At 49.9% G+C, this 18,003-nt stretch overlaps 1 protein-coding gene across 1 annotated transcript in view; it reads right to left on the bottom strand.

Annotated features, from left to right (window-relative positions):
• LOC146202442 (microtubule-associated serine/threonine-protein kinase 2-like) overlaps positions 1 to 18,003 on the bottom strand; it is a 63,524-nt gene that overhangs the window by 21,404 nt on the left and 24,117 nt on the right. The window contains exons 9-12 of the mRNA XM_084601260.1: positions 4,449 to 4,565; positions 4,273 to 4,383; positions 3,004 to 3,351; positions 1,866 to 1,996 (exon numbers count right to left, since the gene is read on the bottom strand). Of these exons, the coding sequence (XP_084457386.1) occupies positions 1,866 to 1,996; positions 3,004 to 3,351; positions 4,273 to 4,383; positions 4,449 to 4,565 (707 nt within the window). The remainder of the gene's footprint in view (positions 1 to 1,865; positions 1,997 to 3,003; positions 3,352 to 4,272; positions 4,384 to 4,448; positions 4,566 to 18,003) is intronic.

Genomic DNA, 18,003 nt, shown 5'->3' with positions numbered 1-18,003 from the left:
CCGGTTTCTTTCGGCGCTATGCAGTAACATATGTCATTCGCAAATGATGACAATTACGGGGAGTGTTAAAAAATTACTGCAGTTAAAGAACGTCAGTGCGCATAAAAGGCCTTTTGTAACCATTGCGTTGCATTTCTAAAGCTGATTAAAACACTTCTGTGCATTAATTTCAACAGAAACATTATTTCCAGATGTACTTTAGCATTTCAGCCATCAAAATCCAAGCCAAGTATCGAGTCACCCACAAATCCTATGAATGTAAATAAACAATATGGCTGACACAGCAGAGCGCGGATACTCGGTGCGGCTACGCATGGAAACACGTAAAGCATGCAATTGACGTCAAAAAGGTTAAGTTTTTCGAGATAAGCACACGGGCAGAAGCGGTCACCAAGGGACAGAGAAGCCAAATTATCGCGAGTCGCTGGCATGACTGGGACGCTGATGTGACCGAGAGTAATGATATTCAGTGCGAATAGTTTTACACCTAAATTAAGTTTTTAAAACATAACTCAAGGAATACAATTTTTAACTTTGACTGTGTGCAAAATGTTTTATAGCGTTGCATGTTACTTCTGCATATCTGGCGCCGAGAGTGCACATTCGGTTCGCGATCGAATGCAAATGAGTTTACCAAGCTCATTCGAACCTAATGACATTAGATTTGCTAGTGTGACATGGGTATAAGCCACGCAGGTCATGAAAGGCAATCTTCAACACAGCTGTCTACAGCTCTCGAGCGACGAGATCTGGGCAGCATGGACATCTACCAACAACGCCTGGCTTGATAGCCTGCATGTGAGCTTGTGCTGCCACATGCACTGGTAGGACTGCTTTCACCTTTTTCGCCTTGCGTGTCCGTATCTGCGATCCGCTCCCGCTGCCTGAGTATTCGCCGGAGCAACATCGGCGTGCAGCATACACTTCTGTCATGAATCGATGGTTCAGCATGCGCGGTGTGCTTGCAGATAGCTTGGTAATTTGTTACTGTTGCTGACGGCTTTATCTAGGAATGCTGTTGCTTACAGTGTTCTAAGCCATCATAATCGATTTTTTGTTCCACAGTGTGAGACAGCATTGCGATGGGTTTTTGTGCTTGAAGACAACGAGGTCAAATAGCCTGTGTAGGTGTAATAGACGGCTAAAATTTATGCTACATAAATGCCGAAATCAAATGTCTACACCCAAGAAAAGTAATACTTTGATGTTGAGCTCACACAAGGACACGAACGGATAAAGACGAAAAACATGCTGTCACCACAGCGCACTTCACAAAAGTGTCTGTCATCTTCACCCATCCGCATTTTCCTGAGCGCTTTACGCTGAAGATGCGTTACGAACTAATGTTCGGCATTCGAATTACAATTGATACTTGCTGAAAATACCTGTTATTATCAACTGATAATAATAAAAGTCAAAGACGCGACCAAAGCGAATGCAACCTATCATAAAGATTCTGCGCACAATAAATTTTAGGGAAGCGCGGGCCGAAAGGCGTTACCTCCGTTTTTGTTTTTCTCCAGCACTGCACCCTTGGTGCACCTTCGTCGCTGTTCGAAAGCGATTGCAGCTGTGTACAGGCTAGGCAAAAATGTCAATGCAGTCCTGTTAATGTGGTCGAGAATACTCGCATGCAGGCTGTCCCAAACTAGGCGTTACTGGTGGAAGCCATCCGGCCTGCCCAAAGTATGCTTTTCAGCCGCTCCCTATATCCCTTATGGCGACTGTATTAACACATCCATCTTGACATGTCGGCTACAGCAGCGTTGTGCATACGCGAACAAGAGACGATGCAGTTGGAATGCACATTGCATTAAGTGTTCCGGCTAAGCAAGAAGTAAGAAATTACGGCCGTCGGAACTAACCGTCATAACGAGCTTCTTGAAGCTGGAGGTGGCGTACGTGTAGAGTGGCTTTTGAAGGTCGGGTTCCATGTCGATCATGTCTTCGATCTTCTGCAGCTTTCGCTTTTTTGTGTTGGTCGTGGCGCCTGCGGCTGCACATGCACCCGTGGTAGAGATGTTATTTTGTTGTCACCCGCAAAGTTCGCTGTGAAAGCCGCCATCCCCGAAAGCAACAGGACGCGACTATTAAGAGCCAGCAGCCTTAGAAGTTGAGACTGAACACCAGCGTTTCAGGGTATATTTTATTTGTAAATTAGGTCCCACTGTTTTCCGGTTTATAGCATTGGCGAAAGTTGCCTTGTGCGCGACATCGTCTGGCACATAGAGAAGACGCGATGCGAGGTACTACGAACATATAGACGCCACTGTTAGGCTCAAGGATGACGACACAAAAATTAGCACCGCTATATGCATCGTTCTCCTTAAGTATACCACCAGTGCCCGCGTCAATGTTTTCGCAGCACGCCATTACGTCGATAAGCCCTACCTGCGAGTTCGGTGCACAGCTCGGTGAACCCGCTGAAACAGTAATCCCAATTTCTTTATTTTGTGGCAAAAACTATATTGGCTTCTGCTCAAGGCATGCAGATTTCAATGTCATGGTCGTAGTTTTTGGGCGTAAAAAGAACACAACTGCCTAGACTGGAGGACCTTGTGCGTTGAATCTCATTTCAATTGCGATAACCAATAAAGCAAACAGCGTAGTACTACGTTACGTGCTGTGTAATGTCCAAATGCGCGCAACATTTTTTTCGGAAGTAACTTAGCAGTGTTCAGAGAAAATAGAATACGATTTAGTACCTTATTCAATGCGCATGTCAAAACGCTAACAAAAGGCTAGGGAGACAGAGCGCACTGACAGTGTTACGTGGATATTTCCACCGCGAGCGAATGCAGTATAATAGATAGCAACTGAAAACGTACCTTCTAGAGACAGTATATGACTACTCTGGGCGATACAATATTGCGTTTCTGAAATCATTATGCTTCAGGTTTACGCAGTAAAAAGTTACCAGGACCATGCTCTACGGGTATCCAGGGGCACTAAATCTTTGTTCGCTCGCTTCTCGTACGGCGGGCATCGGTACCGGCCACTTACACAGCTGCTCCTCCTTCTTCAACTCGGGTGGTGACTCTCCTCTCGATGGCGGCTTGGACAGAGTCTTGGGCTTCTTGGAGCCTTCCCGAACGGGCGCGTCATCGATGACGGACACCGCCATGCCTCCACCCATGGCTTCCGCGATGGCAGGAATCTCGCAAAGGAATTTGTTCGCGCTCAGCGCCTTCCAGTTGAAGCCACTGAAGAAAGGGTGGTTCTTCAGATCCTGGTAGTGCCGAGATGCGAGTCGCTCGATAGGGTTTTTGCGCAGAAGCTTGAATACCATATCTTTTGCTTCAGGCGTGGCCGAGTGAGGGTGTTCCTCAGTTTTAGGCCACTTCAACGGTGCTGCAACAGGTAAATCGCCAAAAACCAAAGTAAACCACAGAATCACACTACTGGCACCTTGAAAAGACTACATCATCATCATCATCATCATCATCATCATCAGCCTGATTATACCCACTGCAGGGCGAAGGCCTCTCCCATATTTCTCCACTTAACCCGGTTCTGTGCTAGCTGCATCCACTTGACCCCTGCGAACTTCTTAATCTCATCCGCCCACCTAACTTTCTGCCGCCCCCTGCTACGCTATCCTTCCCTTGGAATCCAGTTTGTTACCCTAAGCGACCATCGGTTATCCTCTCTTCGCACTACATGTCCTGCCCATGTCCATTTCTTCTTCTTAATTTCCACTAGAATGTCGGTAACTTGAGTTATTTCTTTGACCCACTCTGCACGCTTCCAATCTCTTAATGTTACCCCTACCATAAGATTAAGAGATAGTTGCGCCGATGTGGCAGTGATTCGTTCCGCCATCGGACAACAATAAGTCCGCCTCGCGCGGCAAAAGCCCATTATGTGGCCCTTTTTTTTTCTTCTTGAATCAACATTTTGGTTCATGGCCCCTTTTCCCAAGCATTTCATCCGAGAAGAGCCGAGCACCAGGTCGGGGGAAATCTTGTACCCATTGAAAACCGGTGGGTACCCGGCGGCACTGGGGATCGAACCCCGTACCTCCCGAATGCGAGACGCTACGGGGTTCGACTACAAAACGGGGAAAAGACTACAAAAAGGGCTTATTTCTATTTATTCCTCTTTTACATCCCTATGAAGGACTACGTCTTTTTTTTTTTCGGCTTTACGCGTGAATGACCACTGCAATCAGATCCGTATGACTGAATTCGCTGTAATAAAGGTTGTGAAAAGGTAGCACTATAATCGCGTCTTGCGGTACTAGCTGAGAATGCAGGAACTGGGCTGTGTCACCTCCAATGATGCGGTCTCGTAGTAACTGCTTCGTCCTTCCTCTGAAAGGGACTCTGCCGGTCATCAGCTTGTAAAAGACGATGCCTGAAGACCACCAGTCGCACGCCCTTCCTGGGCGCGCACAAAGCAAAGGCGTGAGCACAGTTCCGTTAATGACAACCACGCTACGTTCTTACCATATGGCCGTCGTTTAAGAATCTCGGGGGCCATGTACGGGATCGTTCCCGCAGACTCGCCATCGTGGAATTCGAACGCTGTCCTGGCGAAGTATCCCTTTACAAGTCGTTTTGAAACTGTCAAAGAGAGTTTGCGATCACACACATGCTGAATGTGATTTGCAACATTTGGAGTCGTTTAAAGGAAGATCCATTATACATCTTCCATTTAGGATCCATTTGGTACTTGATATTATCTATTGTTGTTCGAAGACATAGCTGCTGGTTTTAAGCATCGTGGGGCGTGATCGGACCATTGTTTCATAGCCAACCGGACACGACAGGCTGCATATCACAGTCAGTGGTGAGCCGATGCTTGTGGCGCGTGGCGAAAGCTGCTTTCGATGTAGGGAACCGCTACCTTGTTATTTTAGTGAGTGATCGCTTGCTGATTTCTTCTAATGCTCCCATTGACGACACGTCAAATAAAATGGATAATGTATAAAGGATCTCTTTAGAACAAGGCCTTTTTCTAACTCATGGTAAGCACGTTGTAAGAAGGCACGGACTATATTACAGCTAAGACTTTGCGTGTCAATTCTTACCTGCAATTAGATTCAGAGAGAGCCTATGTTTTATTTACCAAAAAGAAAGAAGTTCTATTTACAGTGAGCTTGAACCTGACACGCTGTAAAAGGCAGATATAGAGTGGCACCAAGATCTCAAAAGAGCGATTTGAGTAAATTGGTGGGTTTTTACGTGTCATATTTAAAATTTGTCTATAATGTAAGCATCAGTGCACTGTGAGAGAGCTAAATAGATGAACAGAACGGCGGGTAGTTTACTAAGGCGGCTCCCGGTATTCCCTACACATGAGCATGGGGGCCTCGCACTAATTATGATCGCTCGGGGCCTCTTCGATGCGCGGTAAACACCCGAGAACCCAAGTGGTTTACACTGCACCCAAGTAGATGTGCAATCAAAAGGACCCGCGAGCATGAGTTCGGCAGCCGAGACGTGTGGCCGCTGAGCTACCACGGCAGGCTCCAAATGCGGTAAGAACATTCTAGACGTGTAATTACATTTCAACAATTTTCCGTTTTGCACCATTGAAAAGGGTTTTGCGTCTGTAAAAAGGGCAGGCTCAAGCAAAGCGCGCTGTGGAGCTATCCGTTCAGTATATCCCTCCGGTCACCGACTGTGCCTTTGAAAAGTTTCTGGCACAGTTCATATGTGATCGGATGAGCAGTAGGGCCAACAGGGCGGTATGGGAACGCAAAGGCTGCAAATTTATTTATACCAACACCTAGGTCATCAAAGTAGAGGTTTGTCACGGGTGCGGCATACCACTGAGTTTGCGTGGTCGTCTTCTACGGCGCGTGGTTCGCTTGTCATGGCGTTTGAGACTAATCTTCTATATAGGCTAGCGCGGGTTACATGAGGCGTGGAGCAAAATGAGGCATATATCAGGTAGCGTTCTAAATTAGTGGTTAAGTTTTATGAATGCCCTGGCAGTGTTGCTGAGTGCCCGTTTTATTCGGGCAAATACAGTGATTCTTGTGAAGGGCACTTCAGAAAAAAAAATTCCGCGCTTAACATCGGTGAGTGGCTATCCTGTCAAAATGGCTAAAAGTCGAGCAGCTGAGCAGCTGTAAATTCTTGCGACGTACAGTCGTACGGTGAAAGTATTTCGCACGCAGTCGTACACAAGTAGTAGTACGCAGTGTACTTACCTATTCCATTACTGTGTTCATTAGCTACCTGTAGACAAAACTGCAGGACCCTATAGGTAACAAATATTACGACAATGACATTAACTAAGTAAAAGCCCACGTAAGGAGCAAAATTCGACAGTTAGTAGCTGAGAAGAAGTAATTAAAACTTTTGTTTATGCAGGGCGAAGTTTTCGAGGTGTATTTTTGGTGTTGTTCTTTAGAATGGTCTTTAGGGACGAAATAAAAATCACTTCAGCTGCATGGAGTGATAATAAATCCTTCTAAAGTGTGCGAAGGCGAATTCATTGTATTCACGCTGCAGCGCACCCCTTCTCCATCCCCAGAATGTCCTTCAAATGCGACCAAACAAAGAAAGGGATAAGCGTTCTGACGTGATTTAGAAAAGGCAGAGTGAATACAAAGACGAGTTCTTTCAATGAAGCAAAAATAAGAGCTTGTAGATCATATGCTAAGCACGAATAGATCTCTTTTTGTACCTTATACGGCAAAGTTAGTTGCAGCAAAAACTGTCAAGTATTTGACGGTTAGACGCTTAGGCAAGGTTGTACCTGTCGAATCATGAAGCGATCAACACAAAGTATTTCTGTAAAGAGAAAAACTATGGGGACACTTAAGCTCCGCCTTTAAGAGTATGACGCGGTAACGTAGGCTACCAGCCCACATATAAAGCCCTCGAATGAGCAACTCGAGTTGGCAGCTCCTTCCACACACACACACACACACACACACACACACACACACACACACACACACACACATATATATATATATATATATATATATATATATATATATATATATATATATATATATATATATATATATATATATAGTGTAGCCTGTGGTACAGCAGCCGCTGGCGGCTGCTCACCGCGAGTCCCGTGATATATATATATATATTGTAGGGGTGTGTTTATTCGGTGAACCCAGATGATTCCAGCCGCTCAGGGGAGACTCGCAGCGAAGCGTCAGGCGTGGCGAAAGAGCAAGGCAGCGAACAACTTCTTCGTCCTTGAGAGCGGCAGCACGCGACGCATGTCAGTGGTTATATCGATGAAGATTACCACACTACAGTTTCCCCCCGGGCAGAGAAGGAGCCATCCTGGCGACTCATGGTGCCGAAAGGACAGACGGATCGTAGTAGGGCTTGATTCGGTCCACATGAACTATTTCGCGTCCACGGCGACGCAAGTCCGCAGATGGCGTAACGGGCTCAACTACGTAGTTCACAGGAGATGTTTTTTGAAGGACTCGGTATGGACCGTGATACCGAGCAAGAAGCTTCTTTGACAGGCCGGCGGTTGTGGCAGGAACCCAGAGCCACACCAGGGAGTTGGGCGCATATGAAGGCGCCTCACCAGTGTCACGATGGTGTTTTTGTTGCCACTGATTTTCTTTTGTGAGCGAACGAGCGAGCTGACGGCATTCTTCTGCATACTGGGCGGCGTCCGAGAGTGGCGTCGATTCAGAAACATCAGGGCGGTAGGGAAAAAGCGCGTCCATTGTGCAGGTTGGCTCGCGCCCGTAAAGAAGAAAAAAGGGAGAGAATCCAGTGGTGGTCTGTATCGCAGTGTTGTACGCGTAGGTTACGAAGGGAAGAACGTGGTCCCAGTTGGAATGAGCGTCGTTGACGTACATGGCCAGCATGTCACTCAGAGTACGGTTGAAGCGTTCTGTCAGGCCATTCGTCTGAGGGTGGTAAGAAGTAGCGGTGCGATGAATGATGCGACATTCTTTCAGTAGGGCCTCGAGAGCGTCGCACAAGAAAACGCGTCCGCGGTCACTGAGCAGTTCCTTCGGAGTCCCGTGGCGAAGAATCAAGTTGTTGAGAATGAACAAAGCAACGTCTCTTGCAGAGGCAGAGGGTAACGGTGATGTTTCAGTGTAGCGAGTCAGATGGTCTACTGCCACAATAATCCACCGGTTTCCAGCAGGAGTAGTCGGAAGAGGGCCATAGAGATCTATGCCAACGCGGTCAAACGGACGAGCAGGGCAGGGTAACGGCTGCAACGAAACAGAGGACTTCTGAGGAGTTTTTCGGCGTTGACAAGATTCGCAAGCGCGCACGAAATGTCTTACGAAGCGGTACATTCCACGCCAGTAAAATCGCAGACGTAGGCGCGTGTAGGTTTTCAATACGCCACCGTGAGCACATTGTGGGTCACCATGGTACGCAGCACAAATGTCGGCGCGGAGATGACGCGGGATGACTAGAAGCCACTTCCGTCCATCAAGCAAATAATTGCGGCGATAGAGAAGACCGTCACGAATGGAGAAGTGGTGGGCTTGGCGGACGAGCGCTTTGGATGAATGACCGGGAGTAGGACTTGAGAGAAAATTCAAAAGTGCATTGATCCAGGGGTCATTCCGCTGCTCGGTAGCCATGTCGATGGTTGTAAGAGTCGACAAATCGTAGGCACAGACGTGGTCAGACGAATTATCTCTAGGCAATGGCGAGCGGGAAAGAGCATCCGCGTCCGTATGCTTCAGGCCTGATCGATAAATGACATGAATGTCAAACTCCTGGAGACGAAGAGCCCAGCGAGCAAGGCGACCGGATGGGTCTTTCAGAGAGGCAAGCCAGCACAAAGCGTGGTGATCGGTCACAACGTAAAACGGTCGACCATACACATAAGGACGAAATTTTCCGATAGCCCAAATAATGGCCAAACATTCCCTTTCTGTGACTGAATAATTAGATTCTGCCTTTGTCAATGTTCGGCTGGCGTATGCCACAACATACTCGCTGTAACCAGGCTTACGTTGGGTAAGGACGGCACCAAGCCCAATACCGCTGGCATCAGTGTGGATCTCCGTAGGCGCAGCCGGATCAAAGTGGCGTAGAATGGGCGGCGAAACCAAAAGGCGGCGTAAAGTGTCGAAGGCTTTATCGCAGGCTGGAGTCCAAGCGGAAAGGTCGGAGCTGCCGGCAAGGAGCTGGGTCAGAGGAGCGATGATAGAGGCGAAGTTCAAGATGAAACGTCGAAAGTAGGAGCAGAGGCCGATAAAGCTCCGAAGCTGCTTCAGGGAGGTTGGCTTCGGGAACTCTGCAACTGCGCGAAGTTTGGTGGGGTCGGGAAGAATGCCGTCCTTAGAAACTACGTGGCCTAAAATTGTGAGTTTTTGAGCGGCAAAGTGGCACTTCTTCAAATTCAACTGAAGCCCAGCGCCGGCGAGACACGTGAGGACATCCTTTAGGCGGAGAAGGTGAGAAGAAAAGTCGGCAGAAAAAACTACGATGTCGTCCAGATAACAAAGACAGGTCTGCCACTTGAGTCCACGAAGAACAGTGTCCATCAGGCGCTCGAAAGTAGCCGGGGCATTGCAGAGGCCAAAGGGCATAACGTTGAACTCGTATAATCCATCCGGTGTTATAAAGGCAGTTTTCGAGCGGTCATTATCAGCCATCGGTACCTGCCAGTAGCCGGAGCGCAAATCCAAAGAGGAGAAATACTCGGCTCCCTGTAAACAGTCCAAGGCGTCGTCGATTCGCGGCAAAGGATAGACATCTTTGCGCGTGATTTTGTTAAGCCTACGGTAATCGACGCAAAACCGGATGGAACCATCTTTCTTGGTGACCAAAACAACCGGAGAAGCCCATGGACTGTTAGATGGCTGTATGACGCCCCGGCGAAGCATGTCGTCCACGTTGTCAGCAATGACTTGGCGCTCAGAGGCCGACACGCGATAAGGACGCTGTCGTAAAGGTGCGTTTGTACCAGTGTCGATTGCGTGCGTAACGACAGACGTGCGACCCAGAGCAGTGTGAGGAAGGTCGAAGGCAGAAGTGAAGTTCTGTAGAAGAGCAGCGAGTTGATCGCGTTGTGCGGGTGGGAGATCTGCGTCAATAGCTTGTTGAAGAACATCGGGTGGTGTCGAAGCGGTCGCTGTATCGCAAGAGCTGAGCACATTAACGTCTAATGAAGTAGGCGTTGCAGGAAGAGTATTTACAAGCGCGGGATCAAGTTCTTCAATACGACCGAGACACTCGCCGCGTAGCAGGACGGACGGGCACGAAAATGGATTTGAGACGTACATTGCACTAAGGCCATCTTCGAACTTGAGGACCGCAAATGGAAGCAGGAGGCAGGGATGGCGTGAAGCGGCGTCGGAAGGTGTGAAGAAGACAGTAGAACTAATAACGCTTTCACAGGAGAGTGGAACGAGGGCAGCAGAAAATGGAGGAATGTCTGTGTCACTGGCGACGAGGAGTTTTGCAGGCCGGGTAGGGACGTCACACAAGACGGTATCACAAAGAGGTAAAAAGGAAACTTCCGCGCGGGCGCAGTCAATAACGGCATGATGAGTGGAAAGGAAATCGTAGCCCAGGATGATGTCGTGTGAGCAGCGAGACAGTACAATAAACTCGATGGTGTATAAGACGTCTTCGATGAGAACACGGGCCGTGCACGCCGCTGAGGGATGAATGCGCTGTGATGAGGCGGTGCGAAGCGAAAAGTCGGAAAGTGCGGTGGTCACCTTACGAAGACGACGGCAAAGAGCTTCACTGATGACTGATACGGCAGCGCCCGTGTCGACTAGAGCGAGTACTGCGACGCCGTCGACAAACACTTGAATTACGTTAGTGGGAGAACACCGAGGACTTGAAGAGTTCGAACCAAGCGCAGTTCTTGCCCCGGGAACTGCGACTGTTAGTTTCCCTCAACGGTGCCGGTAGAACGTCGGAGTGGGGACGGGGAACGGCGACGAGGGGAAGGTGATCGGCGAGTTGTGTACGTTTGATTGTCACGAGATACAAATTCGGAACTGGGCGGATTTCTCGGCGAGGGCTGGTCTGTATTGTAGGAGTAGTTCCATAGCTCAGGTCGAGAAGGTGGAAGGCGTTGGCGGCAAAGGCGTGCGACATGGCCCGGCAGCCCGCAAGAGTAGCAGATTGGTCGGTTGTCCGCGGTACGCCAAGGGTTCGTAGGGCGTTGGCGTACCCTTGGAATAGGGACATGGAATGCAGACCCAGGCAAAGGCGAAGGAAGGTTGGAAGGAGCGGCCTGGTAGGAAAGAGATGCTGATGGCATGAGCGGCCTGGCCGCAACTTGGGCGTAAGTCAGTGGTGCCGTTACTTGCGCTGGCACGGGGCTGGGCGGCAGCACAGGGCTGGGCGGGAGCATGGAGCTGGGAGGAAGGACGTCAGCGATGTGATCTTGAACGGCACGCCGTATGGTAGGGGCCAAAGACGGAGCCATGTCAGGAACAAGGCGGCCACTATCCTGTAACTGAGGGACCAGCGATAGCTGGCGGGCGACCTCTTCTCGAACGAAGGCTTTGATTTGCTGAAGTAAAGGGCTGTCCTCTGATGGGGTAGAACCGCCCAGCGCAAGTGTAGAGATGGCGTCGTCTCTAACACCGGACCGCCGGGTAGAAGCGCGCTTCTTACGAAGCACGTCGTAGCTCTGGCAAAGCTTGATCACGTCACTCACCGTGGCAGGATTTTTTACCCAGAGCATTTGGCACGCGTCGTCTGAGATGCCTTTCATGATGTTCTCGATCTTATCCGCTTCAGTCATTAGCGGATCGACACGCTTGCATAGGTCCACGATGTCCTCTATATAACTAGTGAACGACTCATCGACTTGCTGAGTGCGCTCACGCAAGCGTTGTTCTGCCCGGAGCTTGCGAACTGCAGGGCGGCCGAACACTTCTGCAAAATTCTTTTTAAATGCAGACCAAGATGGCAGGTCTGCCTCATGGTTGCGAAACCAGAGGTTCGCCACGTCAGTCAGATAAAAGATTACATTGCTTAGCTTGATAGCGTCGTCCCATCTGTTGTAGCTACTGACGCGCTCATATGCCGCCAACCAATCGTCGACGTCCTGGTCGGCTGTGCCACTGAAGAAGCACGGATCACGCTGCCGTAGAGCTCCAGAACACAGCACGGTGGTTGGGAGGGGCGACGATGTCGTGGCAGTGTCGTCCGGCATGCTGGAAGCAGAGGGTAACGTGCGGCTTCTTAGTTCCAGGGTGGACGGGAACGTACCCAGCACCTCCACCAATTGTAGGGGTGTGTTTATTCGGTGAACCCAGATGATTCCAGCCGCTCAGGGGAGACTCGCAGCGAAGCGTCAGGCGTGGCGAAAGAGCAAGGCAGCGAACAACTTCTTCGTCCTTGAGAGCGGCAGCACGCGACGCATGTCAGTGGTTATATCGATGAAGATTACCACACTACAATATATATATATATATATATATATATATATATATATATATATATATATATATATATATATATATATATATATATATATATATATATATATATATATATATACATATATATAGTGTAGCGGCTGCTCATCGCGAGTCTCGTGCACTGACTTGAAGAAGAGGTTGCCCCGTGACGTTCAATTAGAAGAGGCTGAAGTTTGTGGTGTTGACCGTCTCTAGGTGCTCTGGACCTGCTCTCCGGTGCCTTCTGGATTAACCCCTCATTAATCCTTCTAGTTACAAGCTCAAACGGCTACGTGACACTGGTGGAGGTGCGGCCTTGAGCTCCATGTCTCGGGCCTCTCGCAGCCGCCCATCGAGTCCCGACCGACTTCCACTCGTGTCTACACCTGTCCATCGCTGCAGCCGTCGCCTCCGGGGTCTGGCGCCGGAATTTGCTCCTCTACGTGAACCGGTACCAACCGACCAACAAATCGAGATTTCTGAAATGGCCCAGGCAAGTCAACACCACTTGCTGCTTCAGCAGCCTCATGTGCCCCCCAGTTTCCATGGCGGTACTGGTGAAGATTTCGACAACTGGATCGACCAGTTTGAGCGAGTGGCTCAATTCAATCAGTGGTGCCCTGCTCAGAAGCTGCGCAATGTCTATTTTGCACTTGAGGACTGCGCTAAAACGTGGTATGAGAATAGGGAGGCCACTCTGCTACTCTAAGATTCTGTTCGCCAGCAGTTGCGGGATACGTTTGCTAGCCACGAGCGCCGTGATCGGGCACACCGCCTCCGAGAAGCCCGTGTGCAACTGCCTAACGAGAGCGTGACCATGTTCGCCGAGGAAGTGACCCGTATTTATCGGCGGACTGATCCCGACATGACTGAATCAGTGAAGTTGCGCCACCTGATTCAGGGCGTAAAAGAACCCCTCTTCGCTGGTTTCGTTCGCAGTCCACCTCAAACCGTCGCGGACTTCATCAATGAAGCTACCCTCATTGAGCGAGCCCTGCAGCAGCGATGCCGGCGCACTGAGTCTGCCTGTGGTCAGCCCTTCAGCCGTGTGGCCACTTTGTATGGGTCCACTGAACATCACTCGCTGCGTGAGCTGATCCGCAAGGTAGTTCGCGAGGAGCTCCTGAAGTTCAATCTTGGATCGCCTAATCCGACTGCCGCTGCTGTCACCCTAGCCGTGCGCGAAAAAATCCGTCAAACATTTTCACCGCCCGAGTCGCTGTCGGAGCCACGTTCTATCAGCTACGCAGCGGCTCTTCATCATCCCGCAGTGCCTCCCGCGCAACAGCTTCTTTTTGAATCACAGCCGCCGCCCACTCCTCAGCCTCCGTTCTACCAACCTTCCTACTAGCCGCCATCATAGCAGAGCCCCGTCATGCACCAACCGATTCGGAAGGCAGACGTCTGGCGCACTCCTCGCCAACGACCGCTGTGCTATCACTGCAGAGAACCCGGCCACTTGTACCGTCGTTGTCCATACCGTGAACTCGGTCTTCGGGGTTTTTCTCGTGATTCCCCGCGTCCCCGGGTAGGCGAACGCCCTCCTGAAATCGAAGAATACCTAGTAACCAGCGCAGCCTCTTCGACCGACCGTGCACAGTCGTCTTCTCCCGTGGGCTACTCGTCACCCAGCCGCCGTGATTTTACTGATGCGCCAAGGCGCTCGTCACCAAGCCCACGCCGGGGAAACTGAAGGCGGCAACCTCAGTGCGGCAGGTTGCTGATAAACGGAATCGATGTCCTGAAGACCACCCGTGACGACTCAGCCGGATGATGTGACTACGATGCCGCCGCCGCATGAACCCGAAACTCCGAATACACCTCACGCCGATCCCGTTGTTAGCGCCGACCTTCTCGTTCTCGTCGACGGGCACCCACTGACCGCTTTGTTAGACACTGGAGCAGACTTCTCGATTATAAGCAGTTTCGCGGATCGGCTCTTCAAGGTGAAAACTGAATGGCTGGGGCCGCAAATTCGTACTGCTGGCGGTCACCTTATGACACCGGTCGGACGGTGCACTGCTAGAGTAACCATAACCGATTCAGCCTTTGTAGCCGTTTTTGTTATTCTGCCGCACTGCTGCAAGGACCTCATACTCGGCATGGACCTTTTACGTGAGCATGGGCCATTATTAATGTCCCTCGCCGAACTGTCACGTTTTCGACGCCTGCAACGACGACCACCGACTCCGAACGACGCCACGCACATTTACGCATCGATGACGCGGATGTATCCCTGCCGCCACGTTCGTCTGCTCTCGTCACAGTCAGGTGCGACGACCAGTCCTATGCTACCGGTGTTGCCGAACAGAACACAGAGCTTCTGTTAGATCATAGCGTCTGTGTTGCACGCGGTATAGTTCATCTCACCAACGGTCTAGCGCACGGGCTAACTTCGGGAACGAACACCAACGCATCGCTAAAGGCACTACGGTACCCTACTTTGAAGGTGTCGCGGAAGAAGCTCACGACTGCTTTGTTCTTAAGACCAACACATCTGCCAGCCAAACGCCCAACTTCGACCTTGATATGAATTCCGCTCTATCACCGGCAGAGAAGGACAGACTCGTCGGGTTACTCTCTCTGTTTCAAGACTGCTTCTCGTCTGCATCCACGGTTAAACAGACGCCCCTGACCAAGCACCGCATAATATCCGACGACCGTACCCGACCAGTCCGACAGAACCCCTACCGAGTGTCACCGCAGGAACGCGAAGTTATTGCTCAACAGTTAGACGAGATATTAAATGACGATGTCATACAGTCATCGAAGTGTCTCTGGGCTTCACCTGTTGTTCTCCTTAAGAAGAAAGACGGAAGTTTAAGGTTCTGTGTGGACTACTGTAAGTTCATTCAAGTCACAAAAAAGACGTCTACCCTTTGCCACGCATTGATGACTCATTAGACCGGCTGCGCCACGCACGCTACTTTTCATCGCTTGATCTCAAGAGCGGTTACTGGCAGATCGAAGTCAATGAACGTGATCGCGAGAAGACAGCGTTTGTCACGCGCGATGGACTTTATGAATTCAAGATCCCACCTTTCGAATTGTGTTCCGCTCCATCGACATTTCAGCGAATAATGAACGCAGTTCTATCTGATCTAAAATTGCAGATGGGTCTAGTCTACCTGGATGACGTCGTGCTTTCGCGAATGTTCGAGGAACACCTCCAACGTCTCTCCGCTGTGCTACGGGCTATCAGATCTACCGGCCTCACGTTAAAACCCCAAAAGTGTCACTTTAGTTATGATGAGCTCTGGTTCTTGGGCCCCGTTGTCAGCCATCGAGGTGTTCGGCCCGATCCCGCTAAAACATCAGCCGTCACCAAATTCCCTACTCCGTCCGACAAGAAGACAGTTCGCCGTTTCTTAGGCCTTAGCGCCTATTACCGCAGGTTTATTGAAAACTTTTCGCGCATTGCCGCTCCGTTGACACGTCTCACCCGAGATGATGTCACCTTCACCTGAACGGACGAACAACAAAAGTCATTCGACGAGTTGGCATCGCTTCCAGACAACACCTGTGCTTGCCCATTTCGATGCGCATGCCGAAACTCTGGTTCACACAGATGCCAGCAACGTGGGTCTCGGTGCTGTACTCGTACAGTGGCAAGATGGTGCCGAGCGAGTTATCGCATACGCCAGCCGGACTTTGTGCCGTGTCGAATCAAACTGTTCAACCACCTAAAAGGAATGTCTGACTGTTGTATGGGCGGTGTTAAAATTTTGACCCTATCTTTATGGCGGCACTTTCGGGTCGTGAGCGACCACCACTCTCTGTGCTGGTTAACGAACTTTCCGAGACCCCTACGGACGCCTCGCACGGTGGAGTTTGCGGCTACAGGAGTTCGACATGACCATCGTGTATAAGTCTGGACGTCGGCACAACGATGCCGACTGCTTGTCCTGTTCCCCTGTCGAGGCTGCGCGTGCAAACGAAGAACCAGACTTTCCCCTTATCGCAGCCGTCGACGGGCTCACTGCTTCGCAGCCGCAACGTGACGACTCGGCTCTCGAACCACTAATCGATTTTCTGTAGGCGCGTACTACAGAAATTCCCTGTCTCTTCGCCAGAGCGCAGTCATCGTTTTGCAAGCGAACCAATGTGTTATACAAGATCAGCTTCGCTCCTACAGGAACAGATTATCTCCTCGTCGTGCCAGAATCTCTTCGCAAAGAAATCATGCAGGCGTGTCATGACGCGCCCACCGCAAGTCACCTCGGATATGCTCGAACTCTGGCCCGAATTAAGAAGAGTTATTACTGGCCAAACCTTGCGGCCACAAAACGACATTACGTGCGAACATGCCATGATTGCCAGCGACGGAAAACACCGCCTGTGAAACCGACCGGTTTACTGTATCCTGTTCAAGTGCCAAGATACCTATTTCAACAAGTGGCATGGATTTGTTGGGTCCTTTTCCAAATTCTGATTCGGGCAGCAGATGAATAATTGTTGCAACAGATTACCTCTCGCGTTACACTGAAACAAAAGCTCTCCAGCGCGGCACGGCAATTGAGGCAGCGAAATTTTTCATCGAACGCATCGTCCTGAGGCACGGTGCCCCGACATTTATAATAACGGACCGAGGCACTGCTTTCACTGCCAAGCTACTGGAATCTGTCATGCAGCTGAGCGGCACTACCCATCGAAGGTCAGCCGCCTACCATCCACAAACTAATGGCTTGACAGAACGTCTGAACAAAACTTTTGCCGATTTGATGTCCATGTACGTGGATGTTGAACATCGGTCTTGGATGACGTCCTGTGGTACTTCACATTTGCGCGAACAAGGCGCAGCAAGAAACAACACAAATGACGTCGTTCTCGCTATTGTATGGCCGCGAAGTTTCGATATTGCTGGAAGCCATGTTGCCCCATGACGGCTGTGACCTCGAGGTTGGCGTCAAGGAGTTAAATCAGCACGCAGAAGAAGCGTGACAGCTGACGAGGACATGCATCCGGAACCAGCAAGGCCAAGACGCCCAGCGTTACAATCATCGCCATCGTGTAGTGCTTTTCGAACCGGACGACAGAGTGTTGCTCTGGACTCCGATTTGACACCGTGGACTCTATGAGGAACTTCTGAAAAAGTACTTTGGCCCATACAAAGGGCTCCGTTAGCTGAGTGACGTTACGTACGAAGTGCTTCCAGACGGCTTTTCTACTACTCGTCGCCAGCAGAAACCCAAAGTCGTGCGCATGAAGCCGTACTTTTCGTGAGAACTGCACTAGAAGATTAGCACACCGCCGTATCACATGTTTCTTGCTTACTTTATTTTTTTTCTCCTTTCGAATTCATCAGGTAGACAGAGAAGGGGTTGGGGGTAAAGTAGCGTGGAGCTACAGCAGTCGCTGGGCGGCTGCTCATCGCGAGTCTCGTGCACTGACTTAAAGAAGTTGCCTCGTGACATTCAATTAGAAGAGGCTGAAGGTTTTGATGCTGGCTGTCTCTCGGTGCTCTGGACCTGCTCTCCGGAGCCTTCTGGATTACCCCCTCATTAAACCTTCTAGCTACGAGCTCAAACGGCTACGTAACAATATATATATATATATATATATATATCTATATATATATATATATATATATATATATATATATATATATATATATATATATATATATATATATATATATATATATATATATATATATG

Source organism: Amblyomma maculatum, chromosome 1, assembly GCF_055883805.1.
Source record: "Amblyomma maculatum isolate TAMU_Amacu chromosome 1, ASM5588380v1, whole genome shotgun sequence".
In the NCBI taxonomy this organism is placed as follows: Eukaryota; Metazoa; Arthropoda; class Arachnida; order Ixodida; family Ixodidae; genus Amblyomma; species Amblyomma maculatum.
The sequence above is the reverse complement of the archived record's forward strand: the minus strand, read 5'-3'. Positions and strand labels throughout refer to the sequence as shown.